Raw genomic sequence first — 24,658 nt, forward strand, 5'->3', positions numbered from 1 at the left:
AACATGAACACTGTCCTCCTATTCCTAACCCAAACACATTACATTACACTCCAATATGCCAAGCAACAGCAATCCTCCTTAGCCTACTGCAGATCCCTCAGTCAGTTCACTGTCTGCCCCTGCCACGACCCAGAGAGAGAGACCCAGAGAGAGAGAGAGAGAGAGACCCAGAGAGAGAGCGGGACAAAGATTGAGAGAGAGAAAGAGAGAGAAGAGGGAAGAAGAGAGAGAGAGAGAGAGAGAGAGGAGAGAGAGAGAGAGAGAGAGAGAGAGAGTAGAGAGAGAGAGTAGAGGGAGAGAAAAAATAATTGAGGCAGACAGGCATTGTGAAGAAAGAGAAGACAAAGCAAGGGAGGAGAGGCTCACACTTGTTCGAGAGAGAAAGAGAGAGGGAACGTGACGGTCCGCGTGACGCTGGCTCAGACACTGCAGGCGGTTACGTAAGTGTACCCCCTGCCCCGTCTCCTCATGGACTGAGCAGACGCCGCTCTCCTCCAATCCTCACTCTGCACCGCGGCCCGCTTTTCCCCCTCGGCTCACATGGCTCCTCACATGCTCCCTCCCCCTCCTTCTCTCTCTCCTCGCCTGCTCGTTCCCTCCTCTCTCTCTCCTCCTCCACTCACTGTCCCCAGGGGAGCCACCAACCTCTGCTGTCTTTTCTCTTTTTCTCGCTCTCCATTTCCTCGCTCACTTCTGTGGAGTGAGACAGCAGCTCCACGCTCAGGGCAACAGGGATATGACACACACACACACACACACACACACACACACACACACACACACACACACACACACACACACACACACACACACACACACACACACACACACACACACACCACACAAAGAATGACAAATACACACTCAAACACTCACGGAACATGTGAAAGGACACACGCACATATCATTTAGGCTTTTTTAAAACATGCCAACATGTTTTGGCACAATATGTAAATGTCAGTGCTGTTGACTGCATCATTTACCCTGTGAATTCTATCATATCAGAGTACAACCTATTTGAGTATGGTACTGATTGACATTTAGCAACAGGACATGATCTCCATACTAGTGCTATTTCAAAAGGCATATCAAGCAGCGCTACTTTACTGTCTGTAACTCTTCAACGTCTCATCTCCCTATCCTCCTCTACTAAGACCTGCCAGCACACATGCTTCACTTTACCCTCCAGAGTTGATCACCAACCCTGGAACTTTGTCTAGTTTTCCAACAACCCTCCCTCATATCACTCCCCGCTGCCTCCTCCACTCTTTCCCACCCTCACTTCCCCTCCTCCTCCCCAATTCACAGCCCATGTGGAGAGAGAGATGAGATAAAGGAGAGAGAGAGAGAAAGGAGAGAAGAGAGAGGAGGGGAGATGTGCACCCACGCTCACTGCAGTATTGATTTGTTTGTTCAGCGTTTGCCCCCCTCCATCTATCCAACCCTTTCTCCCTCAGTGTGAGCTTGTCCTCAAGTGCCACCCTGCCTTATATAAAAGCATGTAGAGGCCCACAGACTACTGATGATGAGGAGTCTGAGCTCAGGGACCAAAGACCGAGGACACAGAGAAGGCGCGAGACACAGAGAGAGCGAACACCAGAGAGAGCGCGCGAGACACAGAGAGAGCGCGAGACACAGAGAGAGAGCGCGAGACACAGAGAGAGAGCGCGAGACACAGAAAGAGAGCGCGAGACACAGAGAGAGAGCGCGAGACACAGAGAGAGAGCGCGAACACAGAGAGAGAGCGCGAGACACAGAAAGAAGAGCGCAGACACAAGAGAGAGCGCGAGACACAGAGAGAGAGCGCGAGACACAGAGAGAGAGCGCGACACACAGAGAGAGAGCGCGCGAGACACAGAGAGAGAGACGCGAACACAAGACAGAGCCTACAGCACCTGTGGCACAACTGATCTGAGTGCAGCCCACCCGGTCCATCATGAAGTGCCATATGAACCAACCAATCTTTATCTTCATTTGCTTTCACCTGTAACTGCAGCCAAATAGTGTGGTTGATACAAAACGGGGTATTCACATTGCTGCTACACTGGGAAGTGGTTAATCCTTCTAAAACGCTAACGACAGAACTGTCACGATCGTTTGGAGAGACAGACCAAGGGCAGCGTATATTATACATCTTCTCTTTATTAATGAAGATGAATGAAACACGACACGAAACACTTTAACAAACTAACCAAAAAAAACAACAACACGACCGCTGAAGCTATAAACGTAGTGCACACACACAGCTACAAACGTTTCAACATAGACAATTACCCACAAACACCTAAAGCCTATGGTACCTAAATATGGCTCCCAATCAGAGACAACAATAACCAGCTGCTCTGATTGAGAACCAAATCAGGCAACCATAGACTTTCCTAAAACAAACTACACTCAACCATAGACAATTCTAAACACCTACACTGAACACAACCCATCTACTCTATGAAACCCGCCTCAACCATACAAACCACACTAACATACAAAAACAACATACTAACCCATGTCACACCTGACCTAAAAAATACTAAGTGAAAACAAAGATAACTAAGGCCAGGGTGTGACAGCAAACACCCAAAGATAAACCACCAACCCAAAGCCGTTACTGTACACCTAAGTCTGTGACAAAACATCCATTCATGAAAGTCTCAGTATACAGTATTTTGTATCCAGGACGTTGGTATTGGTTACAGAGGGTAGTGTGTACAGCCCAGTACACTGGGGGTGAGATCCCTGCCATCCAGGACCTCTATACCAGGCGTTGTCGAAGGAAGGCCAAAATAATTGTCAAAGACTCCAGACCCCCAAGTCATAGACTGTTCTCTCTGCTACAGCACAGCAAGTGGTACCAATGCACCAAGTCTGGAACCAACAGGACAGTGAACAGCTTCTACCACAAGACTGCTAAATAGTTAACCAAATAGCTAACCAAATAGCTACCCAGACTATCTGCATATACCCCCTTTTGCACCAACTCTTCTGATTCATCACATACGCTGCTGATACTATTCATTATCTATCCCTTYGCCTAGTCACCATACCCTACTTATATGTACAGTACAGGGATTTCACCATGAGGCCAATGGTCACTTTAAAACAGTTACATAGTTTCACGGCTGTGATAGGAGAAAAMTGAGGATGGATCAGCAACATTGTAGTTACTCAACCTAATTGACAGAGTGAAACGGAAGCCTGAACAAAATTTACATTTTCCAAAACATGCGTCCTGTTTGTAACAAAGCACTAAAGTAATGTGGCAAGGCAATTCCCTTTTTGTCTTGAATACAAAGTGTTTTGTTTGGGGCAAATCCCCCAAAATATATTACTGAGTACAACTCTCCATATTTTCAAGCATAGTGGTGGCTGCATCATGTTATGGGTATGCTTGTAATCGTTAAGAAATGGGAGGTTTTAGAGGATAAGACAGAAACAGAATGGAGCTAGGCACATGCAAAATCCTAGAGGAAAATCTAGTTCAGTTTGCGTTCGACCACACACTGGGAGATGAATTCACCTTTCAGCGGGACAATATCCTAAAACACAAGGCCAAATCTACACTGGAGTTGCTTACCAAGAAGACAGTGAATGTTCCCGAGTGGCCGAGTTACAGTTTTGACTTAAATCTGCTTGAAAATCTATGGCAAGACCTGAAAATAGTTGTCTTGCGATGATCAATAACCAATTTGACAGAGCATGAAGAATGTTGAAAAGAATAAATGGGCCACTTTTGTACAATCCAGGTGTGCAAAGCTCTTAAGACTTACCCAGAAAGACTGCTGTAATTGCTGTCAAAGGTGATTCTAACATGTATTGACTCAGGGGTGTGAATAGCTATGTAATCTAGATAGTTCTCTGTATTTAATTTTCAATAAATTTGCAACAATTTCTAAAAACATGTTTTCAATGTCATTATGGGATATCAATTTAATCCATGTTGAATTCAAGCTGTAAAATGTGGAATAATTCAAGGGGTATGAATACTTTCTTAAGGCACTATAGTATTCATTTTCTATATCTGTGACCATATTGTCCAGGAGTTTCTAGTGGATAGATCATATGGTTCAGGAGAAACTAATGAACTAATGAGAAAAGCATCWAATCAACAGTCATTATTTTCAATTAACTCTGCACCTCTTCCAACTCAACTATTTACTTTTTCACAACTGCCACCAGTTTTTACTTGTTTTTGTTTACATATTTATTTGTGTAATAAAAAATAAAAAAGGATATTTCATGTTAAAACTCATTAAAACACCAATGTTATTCACTAAGTTGATGGTTTATACTGTATTTAGTATAATGGTTATAGCTTTGTCATAAAACATTGTATATTAAATGTTAMATTTTTTKATTATTTTATATATTGTACATGTGATAAGCAATGTTCGGTCTAGATTTTGTGCATGTCCGCTCACTTCTTCCAGGACTGCTGCACAGAAGAAATGCCAGGCTGCGCAGAGACGCAAGAGACTGAACTTCACAGAGTTCGCCCCATTAGTTTGCACTATATGGATCAATGTTTTTTCTGTGATCAAATCAACATGATATCAGCCCCATTTCAATGCAACAAACCAAAACAAACCTAACTTTGCAAGATTGAGCGCAACAGAGTTGAATTCTATTGGCGGGTAGCCCACGAGCAGACTTCCAATCAACTGCAAGTGAATGAGCTTTTCAGATCAGTTCAGATTGTTTTTACCTTTATTTAACTAGGCAAGTCAGTTATGAACAAAATCTTATTTACAATGACGGCCTACTCGTAAAGCCCCCCCAGCCAAACCCTCCCCTAACCCAGATGACGCTGGACCAATTGTGCGCCGCACTATGGGACTCCCGATCATGGCCGGTTGTGATCGAACCCGGGTCTGTAGTGACGCCTCTTGCACTGCGATGCAGTGCCTTAAACCGCTGCGCCACTTGGCAGCAGATCAGAGTGCAGAGCCTCACGTCTGCATATGTGTTGATATTCTTTGCTAGTTAGCGACTTACTAGCCCARTCATAGATAAGTATAAGTCAGCAATGAGAAGTTACTGCCTCCGACAAGAGCACATATGTCAAACTATCTTTGAAAAGCCAGTCAGGTAAAAAGCTTATGTCTTAATTAAAGGGGCAGTGTGGTATTCTGAGACTGTCTTATTTTCATATTCAAACCTATAGCCAGAAGCGTAGCCTACATTGTCTAATTATCTGTATGGTAATAATAATAACATTTTATTATCTAAAGTAGTTTCTCGCATCAAAACACAATACAAGTAAAACAAATGTTTTAATGTCAAGTCCTTCATAATGTAATTTTTTTTTTAGGCCTGCATTGAACAACACATATAGGCTACAGTAGGCTATTTCACAGAAATTAAAGGCTATTTCCATGTGAAAATATTATGGGATTTGCTCTCTAGACACGCCACCACACATGACACAATGTATACAATAACTCTGCAGTACTGTGTGTGTGTGTGTGTGTGTGTGTGTGTGTGTGTGTATTCCAGTGGAGGCTCCTCATAGGAAGGGGAGGATAATAATCCTATGCAGTGAAAAATTTAAAAATAGGTTATCCTTTTTAGATAAAACTATTTGCTACATTGGTTTCGTTGGTAGGCCTACATTATGCTCCAAAAGCCACAATAGCCTATGTAAGGGTACAGCCTCAGTGTTCACTGTAAACGCGCGTCGGAAGTTGCAAAAAAATCTCACAATGTTCAAGTTTCCACTCACAAGACCTAACATTTGCTCAGTACCCCAAAGAAGGGGGAGGGAACATAAATAATTACAGACACCTGTGACAATCTGAAATACCCAAAAAGGCCCCTAGATGTGATATTATAAAATTCCCCCCAAAAATGTGAAAGTTACCAAAGTTCAGTTAAGTTTACTGATTAACTGAGAAAGTTTCCAGTAATATACCCTCCTCTTGTTGTCTTGGACATCCCTAAACACCCTGTACGTAACACACCCTTGACATCATGTCCGGTTCAGTACTCACAGGCTCATCAAAGGCCTCCTTCTTGTCCAGCATCTCTCGGAGTGTCTGCAGGATCTTAATGCACAGCTTTTCCTCCTTGTCCATCAGCTTCTTGGTGTGTTTGATCAGTCTGAATGACAAAGGGATGAGTACAAACGGAACATCAGTACCATGGCTTTAAGTCATCTAAGCACACCAACAGACGTGTGACCTATGACTGGAAGATCGTGAGGACAGAAAATAATAAACAAGACCCTTTTTTTGGGAAACATTTTGGAAAAGTCAGAAGTCGAAAGTAAAACACGAAGAAGAACAATGGACGGCAAATGCAAACTTGGCACTGGTGTAAATGCTCAATGAATGCAGCCCATAGATCGTGTTTGTGATGATGTGTCTGATCAGTGTTCGTGACTGCATCTGTACCTCTGCCACACTCACTTGGACATGAAGGCCCCGCTCTCACAGCGCAGTCTGGCAGCCTCTGGGAACAACAGCTCAGGGCTGTGTAGTACATCCACCAACACAGAGAACTCAGCCTGCACCATAGGACTGAACTGCTCCTCTAGACACGCCACCACACCCTGGACACATGACACAATGGATACAATACCTCTGCAGTACAGTGTGTGTGTGTGTGTGTGTGTGTGTGTGTGTGGTGTGTGTGTTGTGTGTGTGTGTGTGTGTGTGTGTGTGTGGTGTGGTGTGTGTGTGTGGTGTGGTGTGTGTGTGTGTGTGTGTGTTCCAGTGGAGGCTACTCAGAGGAAGGGGAGGATAATAATCCTACGCAGTGAAATATTTAAACATAAGTTATCCTTTTTAGATAAAACCATGCTAAATATATTTACATGTCACCAAATATCTGATTAAAACACACTGTTTTGCAATGAAGGTCTACAAGAAGCCTCAACAGCACCATCTAGAGTAGCACCATGGTGTAGCTGGAGGACAGCTAGCTTCCGTGCTCCTCTGGGTACATTGACTTCAATACAAAACCTAGGAGGCTCATGGCTCCCCCCGCCCCCCTTCCATAGACTACACAGTAATTATGACAACTTCTAGAGGATGTCCTCCAACCTATCAGAGCTCTTGCAGTAGGAAGTAACATATTGTCCATCCAATCAAAGGATCAGAGAATGAATCTAGAAATGAAAGCATAGGCTACAGCTAGCTAGCACTGCAGTGCTTAAAGTCTGGTGAGTAGTTGACTTAAAGAGAGAAAGACAGTAGTTGAACAGTTTTGATTTTGAACAAACATATTTTCTTCAAAAATTAAGGAGAAGCAGCAGAGAGAGAGCTAGCTATATTTTGTATGTTTTTACCTTCTACTTACTTTGCTAATTCAGTTAATTTGCCTACTCAACAACCTGACTCAAACAGAGGAATACTATTTACAGTGCCTTCGGAAAGTATTCAGACCCTTTGACTTTTTCCACATTGTTAGATTACAGCCTTATTCTAAAATGTATTTTTTTAATCTATACACCACACAATACCCCAAACAGGGTTTTAGAAATTGCTGCTAATTTATGAAAAATAAAGAACTGAAATATTACATTTAAATAAGTCTGAGGTCCTGAGCGCTCTGGATCAGGTATTCATCAAGGATCACTCTGTACTTTGCTCTGTTCATCTTTACCTCGATCCTGACTAGTCTCCCAGTTCCTGCCGCTGAAAACATCCCCACAGCATGATGCTGCCACCACATGCTTCACCGTAGGGATGGTACCAGGTTTCCTCCAGAAGTGACACTTGTCATTCAGGCCAAAGAGTTCAATCTTGGTTTCATCAGACCAGAGAATCTTGTTTCTCATAGTCAGTCTTTTGGTGCCTTTTGGCAAACTCCAAGCGGCCTGTCGTGTGCCTTTTACTGAGGAGTGGCTTCTGTCTGGCCACTCTACCATAAAGGCCTGATTGTTGTAGTGCTGCAGAGATGGTTGACCATCGGGAAGGTTCTCCCATCTCCACAGAGGAACTTTGGAGGTCTGTCAGAATAACCGTCGGGTTCTTGGTCACCTCCCTGACCAAGGCCCWTCTCMCYCGATTKCTCAGTKTGGCMGGGCGGCCAGCTCTAGGAAGAGTCTCGGTGGTTCCAAACTTCTTCCATTTAAGAATGATGGAGGCCACTGTGTTCTTGGTGACCTTCAATGCTGCAGTCATTTTTTGGTACCCTTCCAGATCTGTGCCTCGACACAATCCTGTCTCGGAGCTCTACGGACAATTCCTTCGACTTCATGGCTTGGATTTTGCTCTGACATGCACTRTCAACTGTGGGACCTTATATTGACAGGTGTGTGCCTTTCCAAATCATGTCCAGTCAATTGAATTTACCACAGGTGGACACCAATTCAGTTGTAGAAACATCTCAAGGATGATCAATGGAAACAGGATGCACCTAAGCTCAATTTCGAGTCTCATAGCAAAGGGTCTGAATACTTATGTAAACAGGTATCTGTTTTTATTATGAATAAATTAGCAAAAATGTCTATAAACCTGTTTTCGCTTTGTCATTATGGGGAATTGTGTGTAGATTGCTGAGGATTTTTTTTTAATAAGGCTGTAACATAACAAAATGTGGAAAAAGTCAAGGGGTCTGAATACTTTTCAAAGGCACTGTATGTTAGCTTGCTGGCTAAGGCTAACCAACACTGCAACTCTTCCAAGTCAAGGTAAGCTTTCATTTTAGAAATGTATGGGCACCAGACCTGCCGGTGTAACTGCTACAATTTTTGCTGTATACTGTACTGCGTGATTGTACACATGGCAAGAGTGTGCAAGGCGGTTTTGAATATTTCACTGTCTCTGTAACCTTGATTACTCCAATTTGTCTCTCGACCTGTGCACCTACGTTATAAACTTTCATTTTTAAGCTAGGTTGTAGCAACCTCATGATGGGTATCATATAGGGCAAATTCGAGTATGCTGTAGTAGCCTAAACCTATGGATGTTACATTGAACTGGGTGAATGGAATATGAATTACYGTCATCCAATATGCTGTAATAGAAATTAGGCCATTGTCATAAATATACAAAACCGCCCGCCATAATCTTGAACGGCAAGAACCGCCAGTGGCGTATTCATGTATATTTGTGCGAGTGCATATTTGTGTGTATGTGTGTGAGATCACCTGCAGCTTCTCGATGATGCTCTTGTAGTCAGGCACTCCCAGAATCTCCTTGCGGAGCCGGGTGCGTGCTGAGGTCCTCCAGTCCTTGACGGCACGCTCCACTCTGTAGGTGTGGGCCTTCAGAGACAGAGTGTTCACCTGGCTGTCCAGATCCACCGGGATGGCTATGGCACGCGCCTTGGCTGGAGAGGAGACAGGGCGGAGACCTTATAACTAGGAACTGAAGGAGCCTCAAAGTAGGAAGGCTGATATCTTGTTAGCCTTGTAGACCATATCGAATACTCTGAATCGCTTTCTGAAGATGGGCCCATATCTCTCCCAGACACACACATTCACACAAGCTGACATGACACCCAATCAACCAACAGAGAAAGGCATTGGCCTACTTTCTGTATTGTCTGCATACACAGTGGCGGCAGACTAACATGTTCACGGTGCTTATTGGGTGAGATTTAAATACTTGCAATGTCTCCATGTCATTATAGAAATCAAAGACGTTTCCAGTCTACAAACCTTAGTCAAGGCCTGTCAAAGTGCAATCATTGGGCTGTGAGACTCACCCACGTCAGCCAGTGTTTTGATGCAGCCCTCAATGTTGTTCTTCTGGGCTGAGCTGATCCAGGTGCAGTTATAGATCCTGAAGGAGGACTGGAGCAGCTGGATGAAGATGGGCTGGTGGGTCTGACATAGGAGAGAGAGAGGATAAACAGTCACTAAAACACTCCATAAACAAACACTTCAATAGCACTCAAATGTTGTGCCAGCACCTAGCAGATGGATAAGCATTTGCCTCAAGTGCCTGAACTGACTGAATTGAAACACGAATGGCCTGAGGAAGGTATGTAAATGCCCATGTACAAGGTTAACCTCTCTCCCAGGAATACCTGCAGGTTGGAGTTGTTGACAGGGAACTGGGAGCTAAAGAAGCCCTTGACGATGGCCATGACCGTCTCCGTCACGTACCTCTCCAGGGGAACGTTGGCATGGTTACGGTCCGTGGTGCTGTTGCACACCTAAAACCATAGAGGAGGAGAGGGGGATGTGAAGTGTGTCTGTCACTCAGGAGTGAGGGGGGAAGAGACTGACCTGGTGTATCTCTCATTTTTTAGTTGTAATATTTTATATGACAAACAAAAACATACATAGACAAAAACAATAGACAACTTAACATTTACATACATACTCTACATATCCACAAACATTCACGACATGACACTTGCTCAGACAAGACATGTTCCTACAGTATCCACAACCAATGCTGTTTCTACTGCTTGTAAGACTCTGCCCCATATGACTTAAAATTGTATTATGTTGTTTTTGTCTGTAGACAGATTTTTCCCCATATTTAAATAAAGCATTTGATTCTTCCATTCTCTTAGCTAGCCTACCGCACATTCAATGTCTCGAAATATTCAGATAGACGGATTAAAAGTAAACTTGCATTGTAAAACTTCTGACAGACAGCTAACGCTGCCCATAACTTTTGGAATTTATAGTACTCCAAGAAGGCATGAATTTTTGAGTCATTGTTAGTTTTACACTTAAGACATGACTCTGCCATTGTGCTGTAGAATGTGTGAAATTTGTCTCTTGTATAATMAAATCTATACATTAGTTTATACAGGATTAAGCGTACATTTTCGTTATTTGTAATTTAGTTCATTATGTTCCAACACTCCCTCCATCTTTTGCYAATATCAGTTATTTTTAAGTCTTGGTTCCAATAGTTTGTCAGTTGGATAGGCTCTCTGCAAGGTTTTGTATACATCTTACCTATCATATGACTGACTATCTTTTTCCGACTCAAATGCGATTCCCTCAACATCGCTCTGATGTCCAAAAGCTTTCAGGTCAACATTTTGTGATATAAAACTTTTATATTTGAAAATATCTACATTGKTCAGTGCTTTTTAATTCGGTCACGGAAATGATTTTATTTCCTCCACTTCATTTACGGTTTCTATGCCTTTAGTTTGTGGGTCAATTTATCTGTGAATTCTGAAAAGCTATCAAAGGATTGTTCCATAGGGGTGTGTTTTTATGGAGTGAGATTGGCTCTTGAAGAATCCGTTTAATTTTCTTCCATRTTGTTCTAATGTTCTTAATTATGAAGTTGTTAATGTTCTTTGCTCCATCCTTTGAAAACAGACACGTGAAAAGATTGCACCTCTTCATTATGTACCCATTGTTCCTCTTTACTGCATTTAACTATATATCACAAGTAAAAGCCTTGGGTGGCGAGTTGATACAATTCCAAATCTGGAAGTTTAAAACCACCCTCAGATTAAAACTTTRCTTTAGGAGTTTTATTTGTCTTATGGCCGAGGACACTTTTTTAAAGAAGTCCTTCGGTGGGGTAATTCTACCTGTAAGGCTTATGGGGAGATTGTTCCATTTAATTAGATCTGCTTTCATGTTGTTGAGTAATGGTATAAAGTTATTTGTCGTCACTTATTAAGCATCCTAAGTATTTAATATTTTTTGTGGCCCACTTAAAGCAGGGTTTGTCAACTAGGTTCGGCATCGGGCCAAATTTTTATTGAGCTAATAGTCGGTGGGCCAGAACATAATTAGTATATAATATTAGCACAAATAATTGGCCAACACTACAAATTGAACAACATGTTTAACACATCCAATTCGTAGACTTCATAATAAATTCAGTGACAATAACATAATTTCTATCTGATTACGCTCATAAAATCACCATGTCTCCATAAAGATGGCACCAAAGAGGATGGCTGACGTTTTACATGCTCCTAACCAATTGTGCTATTTTGTTTGTTTTTTTACATTGTTTGTAACTTATTTTTTTACTTATTTTGTACAAAATGTTGCTGCTCTCCCAGGAACAGGCCCAATTCCCTGTCATTTGCGTGAAGAAAAGACTGAGGAAAAGATGACGCAGATYGGGCTGCCTTCTGAGAATCCGTAGGCGAGCGAGTAAACTCCCACTGCCATCCGTCCTACATGCTAACATTCAATTATTGGAAAATAAAATTGATGACCTACGATTACGATTATCCTACCAACGGGACATTAAGAACTGTAATATCTTATGTTTCACCGAGTCGTGGCTGAACTACGACACGGATAATATAGAGCTGGAGGGATCTTCAATGCACCGACAGAACAGAGAAGCTACGTCTGTTAAGACGAGGTGTGGGGGTATGTGTCTTTCGTCAATAGCAGCTGGTGCGCGATGTCTAATATTTAAAAAGTCTTGAGGTATTGCTCGCCTGAGGTGGAGTAACTTATGATAAGCTGTAGACCACACTATCGAACCAAGACAGTTCTCATAATAATAATCTATATTATTCGTAGCCGTCTATTTACCACCACAGATCAATGCTGGCACTAAGACTACACTYAACCAACTCTATAAGGCCATAAGCAAACAGGAAAAAGCTCATCCAGAGCGACGCTCCTAGTGGCCGGGGACTTTAATGCAGGCAAACTTAAATCAGTGCACATGCAACCATTGAAAAAAATATATATATATAAAAAAAAAAAACTCTAGACCCTTTACTCCACACACACAGATGCATACAAAGCTCTCACCCACCCTCTATTTGGAAAATCTGACCATATTCCTATCCTCCTGATTCCTGCTTACAAGCAAAAACTGAAGCAGGAAGTACCAGTGACTCGCCCAATACGGAATTGGTCAGATGACGCGGATGCTACACTACAGGACATTTTTTCTAGAACAGACTGTAATACGTTCCGGGATTCATCCAATGGCATTGAGGAGTAYACCAAATCAGTCACCGGCTTCATCAACAAGTGGATTGACGACGTCGTCCCCACAGTGACTGTACGTACATATCCCAACCAGAAACCATGGACTACAGGCAACATCCGCATTGAGCTAAAAGCTAGAGCTGCCGCATTCAAGGAGTGGCACACTAATCCGGACGCTTATAAGAAATCCCGCTATGCCCTCAGACAAAACATCAAACAAGCAAAGCGTCAATACAGGATTAGGATTGGATCCTACTACACCAGCTTTGATGCTCGTCAGATGTGGCAGGGCTGCACAGTGACGCGAGCCTACCAGACAAGCTTAAATGCCTTTTACGCTCGCTTTGAGACAAGCAAYGCTGAAGCATGCACAAGAGCACCAGCTGTTATGGATGACAGTGTGATAACGCTCTCCGTAGTCGATGTGAGCAAGACCTTTAAACAGGTCAACATTCACAAAGCCGCGGGGCCAGATGGACTACCAGGACGAGTACACAAAGCATGGCCGGCCCAACTGGCAAGTGTCTTCACTGACATTTCCATCCTCTCCCTGTCTGAGTCTGTAATACCAAAATGTTTCAGGCAGACCACCATAGTCCCTGTGTCCAAGGAAGCGAAGGTAACCTGCCTAAATGATTACCGCCCAGTAGCATTCACGTAGATAGCCATGAAGTGCTTTGAAAGGCTGGTCGGCTCACATCAACAGCATCCTCCCGGATAMCCTAGACCCACTCCAATTCACATACCACCCCAACAGATCCATAGATTACGCAATCTCAATCACACTCCACACTGCCCTTTCCCACCTGGACAAAATTAATAACTATGTGAGAATGCTGTTCATTGACTACAGCTCAGTGTTCCACACCATAGTGCCCATGAAGCTCATCACTAAGCTAAAGACCCTGGGACTAAACACCTCCTTCTGCAACTGGATCCTGGACTTCCTGACGGGCTGGCCCCAAGTGGTAAGGGTAGGCAACAACACGTCTGCCACGCTGATCCTCAACACTGGGGCCCCTCAGGGGTGTGTGCTTAGTCCCCTCCTGTACTCCCTGTTCACCCACGACTGCGTTGCCAAACATGACTCCAACACCACCATTAAGTTTGCTGACGACACAACAGTGATAGGTCTGTTAGGGAGGTGACAGCCTATAGGTGACAGTGACAGTCTATAGGGAGGAGGTCAGAGAACTGGCAGTGTGGTGCCAGGACAACAACCTCTCCCTCAACGTGAGCAAGACAAAGGAGCTGATCGTGGACTAGAGGAAAAGGTGGGCCGAACAGTCCCCCATTAACATCAACGGAGCTGTGACAAATAAAGTTTGATTTGATCTCTATTCAAATATTATTTTGTATATTTCTCTGTGTGTTGATTGGTGGGGAAAAACAGGTCTACGTAGTCTACTGTAGCCTACACTACTTTTTTAACGTCAACATTCGTTCAGAACAATTAGCTTGGTAGCAAGAGAAAATGTTGCTCTAAAAAAGTATCAAAAGGTGGATTATTAAAATCGAAGAATGTACAGAGAGATGTTACCATCYTTTTCCAATGCCAAGCCAGTGTGTTTTATTTGCAATGAAAATGTTTCTGTTTACAAATAATTATTTGAATCTAAGCATGGAACTTTCAAAGTGGCCTTCACGCCCAAGACAGAGGCCCGACACCGAAACATTGAAGTGTTAACTGCAAGCAACACACAAAGCTTTTTTGGCTGACATATTCTGTCACTCAAACTGGCTAAATCTCCAGTTACAAGGATGAGGGAAAACAGCTGTGGATATGGTGGAAAAAYTTGAGGCCTTTACTAGGAAGCTTGAGTTGTTCGATTTGAACTTGTCATCTGGAAGGCTACTGCACTTCAGCACATCAGGGATGCGCTCAGGAGTGCTGAATCCTTGTGTGCATTTTGGAAAGACTTACAYCTGCAAGTCCTCATTTTCCTCTATGAATGCAATATAGACTCACAACAGGAACCGGCTTCCACATAAGTCAATCGAGGACTGCCTGCGCATCAAAATCACACCAATGTCACGCGACATCCACAAGATCCCCTCGTGTCCGAGGGGAAATKTAACTTTTCCCATTGAGTAAGTCACTTACTGGTCWATATGACTATATTTAGTAAATATTAACATTACTGTGAGTGCTTATGCATGGATATTTAGGTCTCAAGCTGACAGTATGTTCTGTTTGTTCTGTCGTTAAAGGAGCGGACCATCCCAATACAGACATTCAGACACCACCTTTTTTTCTTTAAAATTATTGTTTTATGTAGGATGCTACATTTTTGGCCAGTTGCAATAGTAAGTAGGCCTAACAACTACAAACATCCCACTTCTATTTGGCCACATATTTTTTCTTGTAAAAGATGCTGTTAAGCCTTATAACTGGCTGAGGAAGGCTAAGTTATTTTATATAGGCCTAGGCTCTGAAGAAATATTCTCCAATTAAGCCCTCTTGTTTTTTGTAAAGTCAAATTAAAATGAAGATTATTGTTGAAATGAATTACTCGACTGGTGTAGGTTTTCTCCATCTGTTGCTGTGCAACACTTGCATAACCAGTTACATATATTTTCAGCACCAGGAGGTGTTGACCTCCGATTGATTGCGGTGCGGTTGCAGCTTTACGTTTCACCACCACAAAATGGTTTGCTGCCTGCTTTATTAGTTGACCGTATCCTGCATTCTCTCTCCCCATGAATTAAGTTAAAATGTAACTTTTGCATTATTTAGGTCTATTTGACCAAGAAGGAGAGTGATGGAGTGCTGCTTCAGACCTGGCCTCCACATGACCTGGCCTCCACAATCACCCGACCTCAACCCAATTGAGATGGTTTGGGATGAGTTGGACCGCAGAGTGAAGGAAAAGCAGCCAACAAGTGCTCAGCATATGTGGGAACTCCTTCAAGATGGTTGTAAAAGCATTCCAGATGAAGCTGGTTGAGAGAATGCCAAGAGTGTACAAAGCTATCATCAAGGCAAAGGGTGGCTACTTTGAAGAATCTCAAATATAAAATGTATTTTGAATTGTTTAACACTTTTTTGATTACTACATGATTCAATGTGTTATTTCATAGTTGTAATGTCTTCACTATTATTCTACAATGTAGAAAATAGTTTAAAAAAAACCTTGAATGAGTAGGTGTGTCCAAATATATATTTTAATATTCATAATTAATTTGGGGGCCAAATAATATTGCTGGTTGGCAAGATTGGCACGCTGGCCGCCAGTTGGTGAACCCTGACTTAAAGGATTGCTGTCGATCATGAGTTATTCTGTTTCATATTGCCATCATTACAGTTCTTTCCACGTTATTTTAATATCCTGAGAGTTTAGAGTAATCTGGAAATATTTTTAACAAGGGGGCATTAAGTTTTCCATCTTAGTCAGGTATATAAAGGAGATCATCTGCAAATAAGTTTAGTTGACCAATAATGATACCTGTTACATTTGGGTCCTGTCTAATTATTTCTACATGCGGTTCAGGAGGAGGGAGAGAGGACATCCCTGATAATGTATGTGTATATTTTTGCTTTAGGACATTTATATAATATTATTATGACATTTATTATTTCAGCTKGAAAGTAAAATGAATTTCAAAGTTTTGAATAGCAAAGGCCATTCAAGACGGTCAAAAGCCTTTTTGGCATCAACTGCCATTATGGGATAATCAACAAGGGGCCATGCGTTCTATGGAAAATAATGAACGAGGTGGAAGGTGTATTCCACAACACGAGAGCCCCGGTAGAAATGTGTTCAACATCCAGCTACAGTAGTTGCCGTGGTAACCAAACAAACAGACTTGCTAGTTTTACCTAACCATCAGTACTAGCTTGCCATTATGAAAATCGAATTCAACAATGCCATAATGTTTTAAATTTGACTTTTGCTTTCAAAAGCAGCACAAACATAGAACATGTAAGAATTAACAATAGCCATTGAATTCTACCGTGCAAATATACCATGCATTATTTAAGCAATAAGGCCTGAGGGGGTGTGGTATATGGCCATATATCACAAACACCCGAGGGACCTTATTGCTATTATAAAGTGGTTACCAACGTACTTCGAGCAGTAAAAATACATATTTTGTCATACCCGTGGTATACGGTCTGATATGCCATGGCTGTCAGCCAATCAGCATTCAGGGCTCAAAGCTCTAGAATGCCCTTCAAGCCAATCAGAAACAAGTATTCAACAATGCCATGGTATAAGGATAAATCTGCATCTTGTTTTTAACATATTGTATTATACTGAAACATGTTCTTGTATTTGTTTGTAAGTGTCCATGTTAAATAAACCCTGTTTGATTAATATTTATCAAGTCTGGTAAGACTTTTGCCATTCTGTTGCTAAGGAGTTTTGCTATTTTATTGTCGTAATGTATTACATTTATGGGTTTGTAATATTTGCAGGGGACTCTAGATTTTTCTGGTTTAAATATAACTGAAATAACAGTTCGATACATGGAACTCGGAATCCCTAAATTGAGTGACGTGTGTTGTCATTTAAGTAAATAAGGGCGGTACTTTGTCCCAGAATATCAAATAAAATGATAAGAAAGCCATCGATCCCTGGTGCTTTTCTCTGGGTGAAGATTTTTTAAAGTGTCTAACATTTCTTTTTGGGTGATTTCCATTTTTAGCCTAGTGTATATCTCAATAGTCTAAAGAAGTTCTCTTCTCCTTTCCCTCATCTACACTGAACTGGACTGGGGAAAGGCCTATTCCCTGAAAGGACCCACCATGTTGCTTTCACTTACACTGAGTCTACAAAACATTAAGGACAGCCGCTGTTACCATGACACAGACTAACCAGGTGAATACAGGTGAAAGCTAAAACCCCTTATTGACTCGCTTGTTAAATCTACTTCAAATCAGTGTCGATGAAGGGGAGAAGAAAAGTGAGACTTGGATTGTCTACAGTATGTTGTGCCATTCAGAGGATAAATGAACAAAACAAAAGATTTAAGTGCCTTTGAATGGGGTATGGTGGAGGTGGTAGTAGTAGTAGTAGTAGTAGTGCCAGGCAAACGCTTTTGCCACCTTATAAAGTCCATGCCCCGAGGCTATTCTGAGGGGGGTAGTGCTATGAGGAGGACCTTAGTGAGGACGTTACCCGTGCCATGTCCACCAGGAAGTTCTCAAAGAGCTTCCAGATGTGGTGGCTGGTGTAGATCTCCTTCATCTCCACCTCCGTGTCCACGTAGCAGTGGTTCACAAAGTTCACGTAGGCCGTCTTCACCTGGGGAGGGAGGGCCAATAGAAACCATGCATTCAGATGATTGACAGGTGTGAAAGATTACACTGAGGTGAATGAATGCTAGGCTATATCAAGGCTGGCTGTTCTGGAATCAAATGTTATGCATCTGTATGCAAACAATGGGTGCATGCCAAATGTCTATAATGGAATACTATCTTGCTTTACTTTCCCTCATCTGCACTGATGCAAAACAGCTGAACAGATTAACTGCAATTCACAGTACGCATTTACCAAGAGTCATGCCACTCTTAACCATCCTCTGTATCCTCAGATTAGTGCAGATGAGGTTGAATACAAGGGTAGAAATCCCATTAGACTACTGAATCACACCCCAGCACCAAATGACAAAGCCTCTCAATATGACCCCATCCCTTCCCCTGTACCTCAGGGATGCAGTCTTCGTGGGTGACCACTTTGACAATGTCGTCGAGGGGCAGCAGGGAGTTACATTTCAGCTCGGTGTATACGTTCTTGCCCTCAGTGCAGACAGCGAGGAGCTCTACCAGAGTGTTGTGGTAGGCCAGGGCGCCGCCCTCGTCCCTACGCTCCAGCTCGCAGCACATCATCTGGAACAGCACCGGGAAGGAGGAGCGGTCGTTGTAGAACACCAGCACGTCCTCGCCACCGTTCACCAGCTGGGGGTGGGATGGACAGAAAAGCAGACAGACGAGTGGAGGTTAGACAGGGAATACCTTATCACTAGTGGGGATAACCAATATTGCTAATTCAATATGATATTAAAATGAACAAGACAAAGCGTGATATTGGTTAATTCTTCCAGTTAAACTAAACTGAGACTCAACATGCAATGACTTCCTGTAACACCCTCAACCAAGATTCCAACCAACGTCTATGGGCAAATAAATAAATTAATCCACAAGGTATTTTCTAAAAGTAGTCACATTTTAAGTCTCTCGTTTTTCAAACATCTCTAACAAGCCCTGGCAAGTTTGGAGATAGTGGTAGTGGAAACCATGCTATTGTGGTGTCTCCACAGCCTTACAAAGACAGCATCATCATCATCATCATCATCCCTCGCCCACCTCGGTCATGACCTTGTCCTGGCACTTTTTCACGTACTTCCCGTCGGCCTTGACGATGGTCAGGAGGAACTTGAGGTACTGGACATGTCGGCCGTGCGTCTCGATGCAGTGGACAAAATGGTGGACCACGCGGTCGCTGATCTCATTGCACAGGTGGAAGTTGTTCATGAAGATGTGGCGCATGGTCTCAGCCTCCAGGAGCTGGAGAGAGGGAGAAGATGTGCACAGTGAATTCACATTCATTGACATATGGATATCCAGTAATAGAATGCATTTATTGAGTTGAAAATTAGTAAGACGTGAACAAACATGTACAGTACCAGTCAAAAGTTTGGACACACCTACCCATTCAAGGGTTTTTCTTTATTTTAACTATTTTCTACATTAATAGTGAAGACATCTAGTAAAGTATGAAATAACACATATGGAATAATGTAGTAACCAAAAAAGTGTGAAACAAATGAAAATATATTTTATATTTGAGATTCTTCAAAAAGCCACCCTTTGCCTTGATGACAGCTTTGCACACTCTTGGCATTCTCTCAACCAGCTTCACCTGGAATGCTTATCCAACAGTCTTGAAGGAGTTACCACATATGTTGAGCACTTGTTGGACGCTTTTCCTTCACTCTGCACTCCAACTCATCCCAAGCCATCTTGATTGGGTTGAGGTGAGGTGATTGTGGAGGCCATGTCATCTGATGCAGTACTCCATCACTCTCCTTCTTGGTCAAATAGCCTGTAGGTGTGTTGTGTCATTGTCCTTTTGAAAAACAAATGATAGTGGGACTAAGCCCAAACCAGATGGGATGGCGTGTCGCTGCAGAATGCTGTGGTAGCCATGCTGGCTAAGTTTGCCTTGAAATTCTAAATAAATCACAGACAGTGTCACCAGCAAAGCACCCCCCACACCATCACACCTCCTACTCCATGCTTCACGGTGGGAACCACACATGCGGAGATCATCCTTTCACCTACTCCACATCTCAAAAAGACACGGCTGTTGGAACCAAAAATCTCAAATTTGGACTCATCAGACCAAAGGACAGATTTCCACCGGTCTAATGTCCATTTCTCGTGTTTCTTGGCACAAGCAAGTGCCTACTTCTTACTGGTGTCCTTTAGTAGTGGTTTCTTTGCAGCAATTCAATCATAAAGGCCTGATCCATGCAGTCTCCTCCGAACAGTTGATGTTGAGATGTGTCAACTCTGTGAAGCATTTATTTGGGCTGCAATTTTTGAGGCTGGTAACTCTAATGAAGTCTAACTCTGGGTCTTCCTTTCCTGTAGCGGTCCTCATGAGAGCCAGTTTCATCATAGTGCTTGATGGTTTTTGCAATTGCACTTGTAGAAACTTTCAAAGTTCTTGACATTTTCCACATTGACTGACCTTCATGTCTTAATGTAATTATGGAATATCGTTTCTCTTTGCTTATTTGAGCTGTTTCTTGCCATAATATGAACTTGGTCTTTTACCAAATAGGGCTATCTTCTGTATACCACAACACAACTGATTGGCTCAAAAGCATTCAGAAGGAAAGTTTTAACAAGGCACACCTGTTAATTGAAATGCATTCCAGGTGACTACCTCATGAAGCTGGTTGAGAGAATACCAAGAGTGTGCAAAGCTGTCATCAAGGCAATGGGTGGCTCCATTGAAGAATCTCAAATCTCAAATATATTTTGATTTGTTTAACAATTTATGGTTACTACATGATTCTATATGTGTTATTTCATAGTTTGTATGTCTATACTATTATTCTACAATGTAGAAAATAGTCCAAATAAAGAAAAACCCTCGAATTAGTAGGTGTGTCCAAACTTTTGACTGGTACTCTATGTCCCGTGTATGTGTTTGTGAGTGTGTGTCCATACATGCATATAGTGTGTGCGTGTGTGTGTGCACGCACAGTGGTCGTGAATGAATGCATGTTTGTGTGAGTGTACCCCTGGTGTAAGGAACAGGTTGAGGTATTTGTGGAGCAGAGCCTGGTTCTGGCTGTTGCCTCTACAGAAGTACTGCAGGAAAACATGGGCCAGTGTCATGATCTCATTCATCTTCTCATCACTCTGGGGACAGACAGACAGAGGTCACAACACGGTTTCACAATTGCATCACCACAAAATCAATCCATACAGATGGTCCAACAAAGCTACCAGGGCGGCGTTTATATATCTAGTCAAGCTTTATCCAGGTAAAGTCTAGTTATTGAGCATGACAATATCCATGTAAGGCTTTGAGGGGCCTCATCTGAAGCATGTATTTTAAGCCTAAATGGACTGGGCGCCTATGTGTGTTTGACACTTACTGTAATTACTGAAATCTCTAAATGTGATGACGTGCTCACCTTCTCATAAGGTATCTGGAGCAGGTCCAGCACCACAGAGTGAGCCCCCATGTTCTTCAGCAGCCTCTGCTGCTGCACACAACTCTTCTTACTGGGGTAACACAGCTTACTGAGCCGCAGCAGGATCTGCAGACCACACATACACACAGATCAGACAAACATACAGCACATTCAGAAAGTATTCAGACCCCTTTTTACACTTAATTACGTTACAGCCTTATTCTAAAATGGATGAAATTATTTGTTCCCTCCCTCTCATCAATCTACAAACAATACCCCATAACGACAAAGCAAAAACAGTTTTTTTTAGAAATGTTTGCTCATAAAAAAATAAAAAATACAAATGAAATATCACATTTGCATAAGTATTCAGACCTTTTACTCAATACTTTGTTGAAGCACCTTTAGCAGCGATTTCAGCCTCGAGTCTTCTTGGGTATGACGCTACAAACTTGGCACACCTGTATTTGGGGAGTTTCTCACATTCTTCTCTGCAGATCCTCTCAAGCTCTGTCAGGTTGGATGGGGAGTGTCGCTGCACAGCTTTTTTCAGGTCTCTCCAGAGATGTTCAATCGGGTTCAAGTTCGGGCTCTGGCTGGGCCACTCAAGGACATTCAGAGACTTGTCCCGAAGCCACTCCTGCATTGTCTTGGCTGTGTGCTTAGGGTTGTTGTCCTGCTGGAAGGTGAACCTTCTCCCCAGTCTGAGGTCCTGAGCGCTCTGGAGCACGTTTTCGTCAAGGATCTCTCTGTACTTTGCTCCGTTCATCTTTGCCTCAATCCTGACTAGACTCCCAGTCCCTACAGCTGAAAAACATCCCCACAGCATGATTCTGCAACCACCATGCTTCACCGTAGGGATGGTGCCATGTTTCCTCCAGAAGTAATGCTTGGCATTCAGGCCAAAGAGTTTAATGTTGGTTTCATCAGACCAGAGAATATTGTTTCTCATGGTCTGAGAGTCCTTTAGGTGCCTTTACTGAGAAGTGGCTTCTGTCTGGCCACTCTACCATAAAGGCCTGAWTGGTGGAGTGCTGCAGAGATGATTGTCCTTCTGGAAGGTTCTCCCATCTCCACAGAGGAACTCTAGAGCTCTGTCAGAGTGACCATCGGGTTCTCAGTCAGCTCCCTGACCCAAGGCCCTTCTCAACTGGTTGCTCAGTTTGGCTGGGCGGCCAGTTCTCGAAGTCTTGGTGGTTCCAAACTTCTTCCATTTAAGAATGATGGAGGGCACTGTGTTCTGGAAGGACCATATACTGCAGACATTTTTTGTACCCTTCCAGATCTGTGCCTCGACACAATCCTGTCTCGGAGCTCTACGAACAATTCCTTCGACCTCATGGCTTGGTTTTTGCACAGACATGCACTGTCAACTGTGGGACCTGATATAGACAGGTGTGTGCCTTTCCAAATCATGTCCAATCAATTGAATTTACCACAGGTGAACTCCAATCAAGTTGTAGAAACATCTCAAGGATAATCAATGGAAACAGGATTCACCTGAGCTCAATTGAGTCTCATAGCAAAGGGTCTGAATACTTTTGCAAATTATTTTTATTTTTAATACATTTGCAAAAATGTTTAAAAAAAATGTTTTTCCCTTTGTCATTATGGGGTATTGTGTGTAGATCYATTTTAGAATAAGGCTGTAACGTAACAAAATGTGGAAAAGTCAAGGGGTCTGAATACTTTCCGAATGCACTGTACATGCATTTAATGGCTACATAGCAATAAGTCTAAAAAACACTTTTTCAGCTGCTTTAAATTTAATGTTACTGAAGCTCATTCAATTCAATGTTATTGTATCCCCTCAGGAGCATTTAAGAAAGGCAAGGCATGCTACAAGGCAGGCAAGTCCAGCTCATGTTGGCCACACATTGGCCAGTGATGTGAGGTCCGTAAATTGTTAGTGTGCAATCAATAACCCCAGCGTCATGATGTATTTTCAGACTGCACTGACTAATTGATTACGCTGCCAATACCACACACACTATAAGGGGACAGAATGGCAGCCCACCTCTTTGACGATGTTGTAGTTGTTAGCTTTGTTGCTGTCTATATGGGGCTTCACGTCCCCATCCTGTACTGGACTCAGGATGCCTGCCTCCTGTCATTCACACACAACACAAAAATATTTGGAAGTTAGGATTCAGCCCTCCCTTAGCCATTAGTCCTCTATGCTGTGTGGCCTATAGAGGGCATACTATACTGTACTGTACGATAGTGTACTGAAGTATACTGTAGCATACTGTAAAGTATAGTGTTGTACCTCCATGGTCTGCTCCTTGACCTGGCTGTCTCCTATGTCCTCACTGCCGTAGCCTCCACTCTTCTCCACCCACAGTTCAGACTTCTCCACCGCCAGCCTGAGCTGGTCCAGGTTAGTCTTGATCTGCTTGTAGTTCTCCACATCCTGCTCCGACACCAGCAACTGCACCTGCAGGAGACCACAGGAACACACAGTGAAATCAGACACACACATAAAAACAGATCAGGTGCACCCTCACGAACCACCAACTGTGCCTTTACCTGTTTGAAGGCCTGTAGGACCTCGGCTCTCTGGCTGAAGTGTTTGAACATGAGCTGCAGCGAGCCGGACACCAGCGGAGTGTAGTCCTGCATGATGAGATGGATCAGTACCCTCAGGAAGGTCCTGCCTCCCTCGTCATCCAGCTCCACAGCACTACACTCTGAACTAGAAGCACCAGACACAGGGTTAGAAAGAWAAATTGTTAGACACGGCACGACGCTCTGAATTGGAAGCACCAGACAGACACATGGTTAAAATAAAATAGTATTTTTCACGTGCCGAATACAACGGGTGTAGATTTAACGTGAAATGATTGCTTACGAGCCCTTCCTAATGAAGCAGAGTAAAAAATATATAAAAATGAGGAATACAAAATAGGGGTGAGGTAATTGAGGTATATATKTACATGAAGGCAGGGTAAAGTTACTACAGTTGAAGTCGGAAGTTTACATACACTTAGGTTGGAGTCATTAAAGCTCGTTTTTCAACCACTCCACAAGTTTCTTGTTAACAAACTATAGTTTTTTTGCAAGTCGGTTAGGACATCACCTTTGTGCATGTCAAGTCATTTTTCCAACAATTGTTTACATACAGATTATTTCACTTATAATTCACTGTATCAAAATTCCAGTGGGTCA

At 42.8% G+C, this 24,658-nt stretch overlaps 1 protein-coding gene across 1 annotated transcript in view; it reads right to left on the reverse strand.

Annotated features, from left to right (window-relative positions):
* The window catches only part of LOC111952558 (inositol 1,4,5-trisphosphate-gated calcium channel ITPR2), a 160,347-nt gene that overhangs the window by 91,966 nt on the left and 43,723 nt on the right, over positions 1-24,658 (reverse strand). The window contains exons 25-37 of the mRNA XM_023971370.3: positions 24,020-24,185; positions 23,760-23,927; positions 23,508-23,597; positions 21,491-21,616; positions 21,090-21,212; positions 19,143-19,343; positions 18,483-18,734; positions 17,956-18,081; positions 9,973-10,101; positions 9,649-9,769; positions 9,089-9,270; positions 6,402-6,544; positions 5,985-6,093 (exon numbers count right to left, since the gene is read on the reverse strand). Coding sequence (XP_023827138.1) covers positions 5,985-6,093; positions 6,402-6,544; positions 9,089-9,270; positions 9,649-9,769; positions 9,973-10,101; positions 17,956-18,081; positions 18,483-18,734; positions 19,143-19,343; positions 21,090-21,212; positions 21,491-21,616; positions 23,508-23,597; positions 23,760-23,927; positions 24,020-24,185 — 1,936 coding nt within the window. The remainder of the gene's footprint in view (positions 1-5,984; positions 6,094-6,401; positions 6,545-9,088; positions 9,271-9,648; positions 9,770-9,972; positions 10,102-17,955; positions 18,082-18,482; positions 18,735-19,142; positions 19,344-21,089; positions 21,213-21,490; positions 21,617-23,507; positions 23,598-23,759; positions 23,928-24,019; positions 24,186-24,658) is intronic.

The sequence above is a fragment of the Salvelinus sp. IW2-2015 genome, linkage group LG26 (assembly GCF_002910315.2).
Source record: "Salvelinus sp. IW2-2015 linkage group LG26, ASM291031v2, whole genome shotgun sequence".
Lineage (NCBI taxonomy): Eukaryota > Metazoa > Chordata > Actinopteri > Salmoniformes > Salmonidae > Salvelinus > Salvelinus sp. IW2-2015.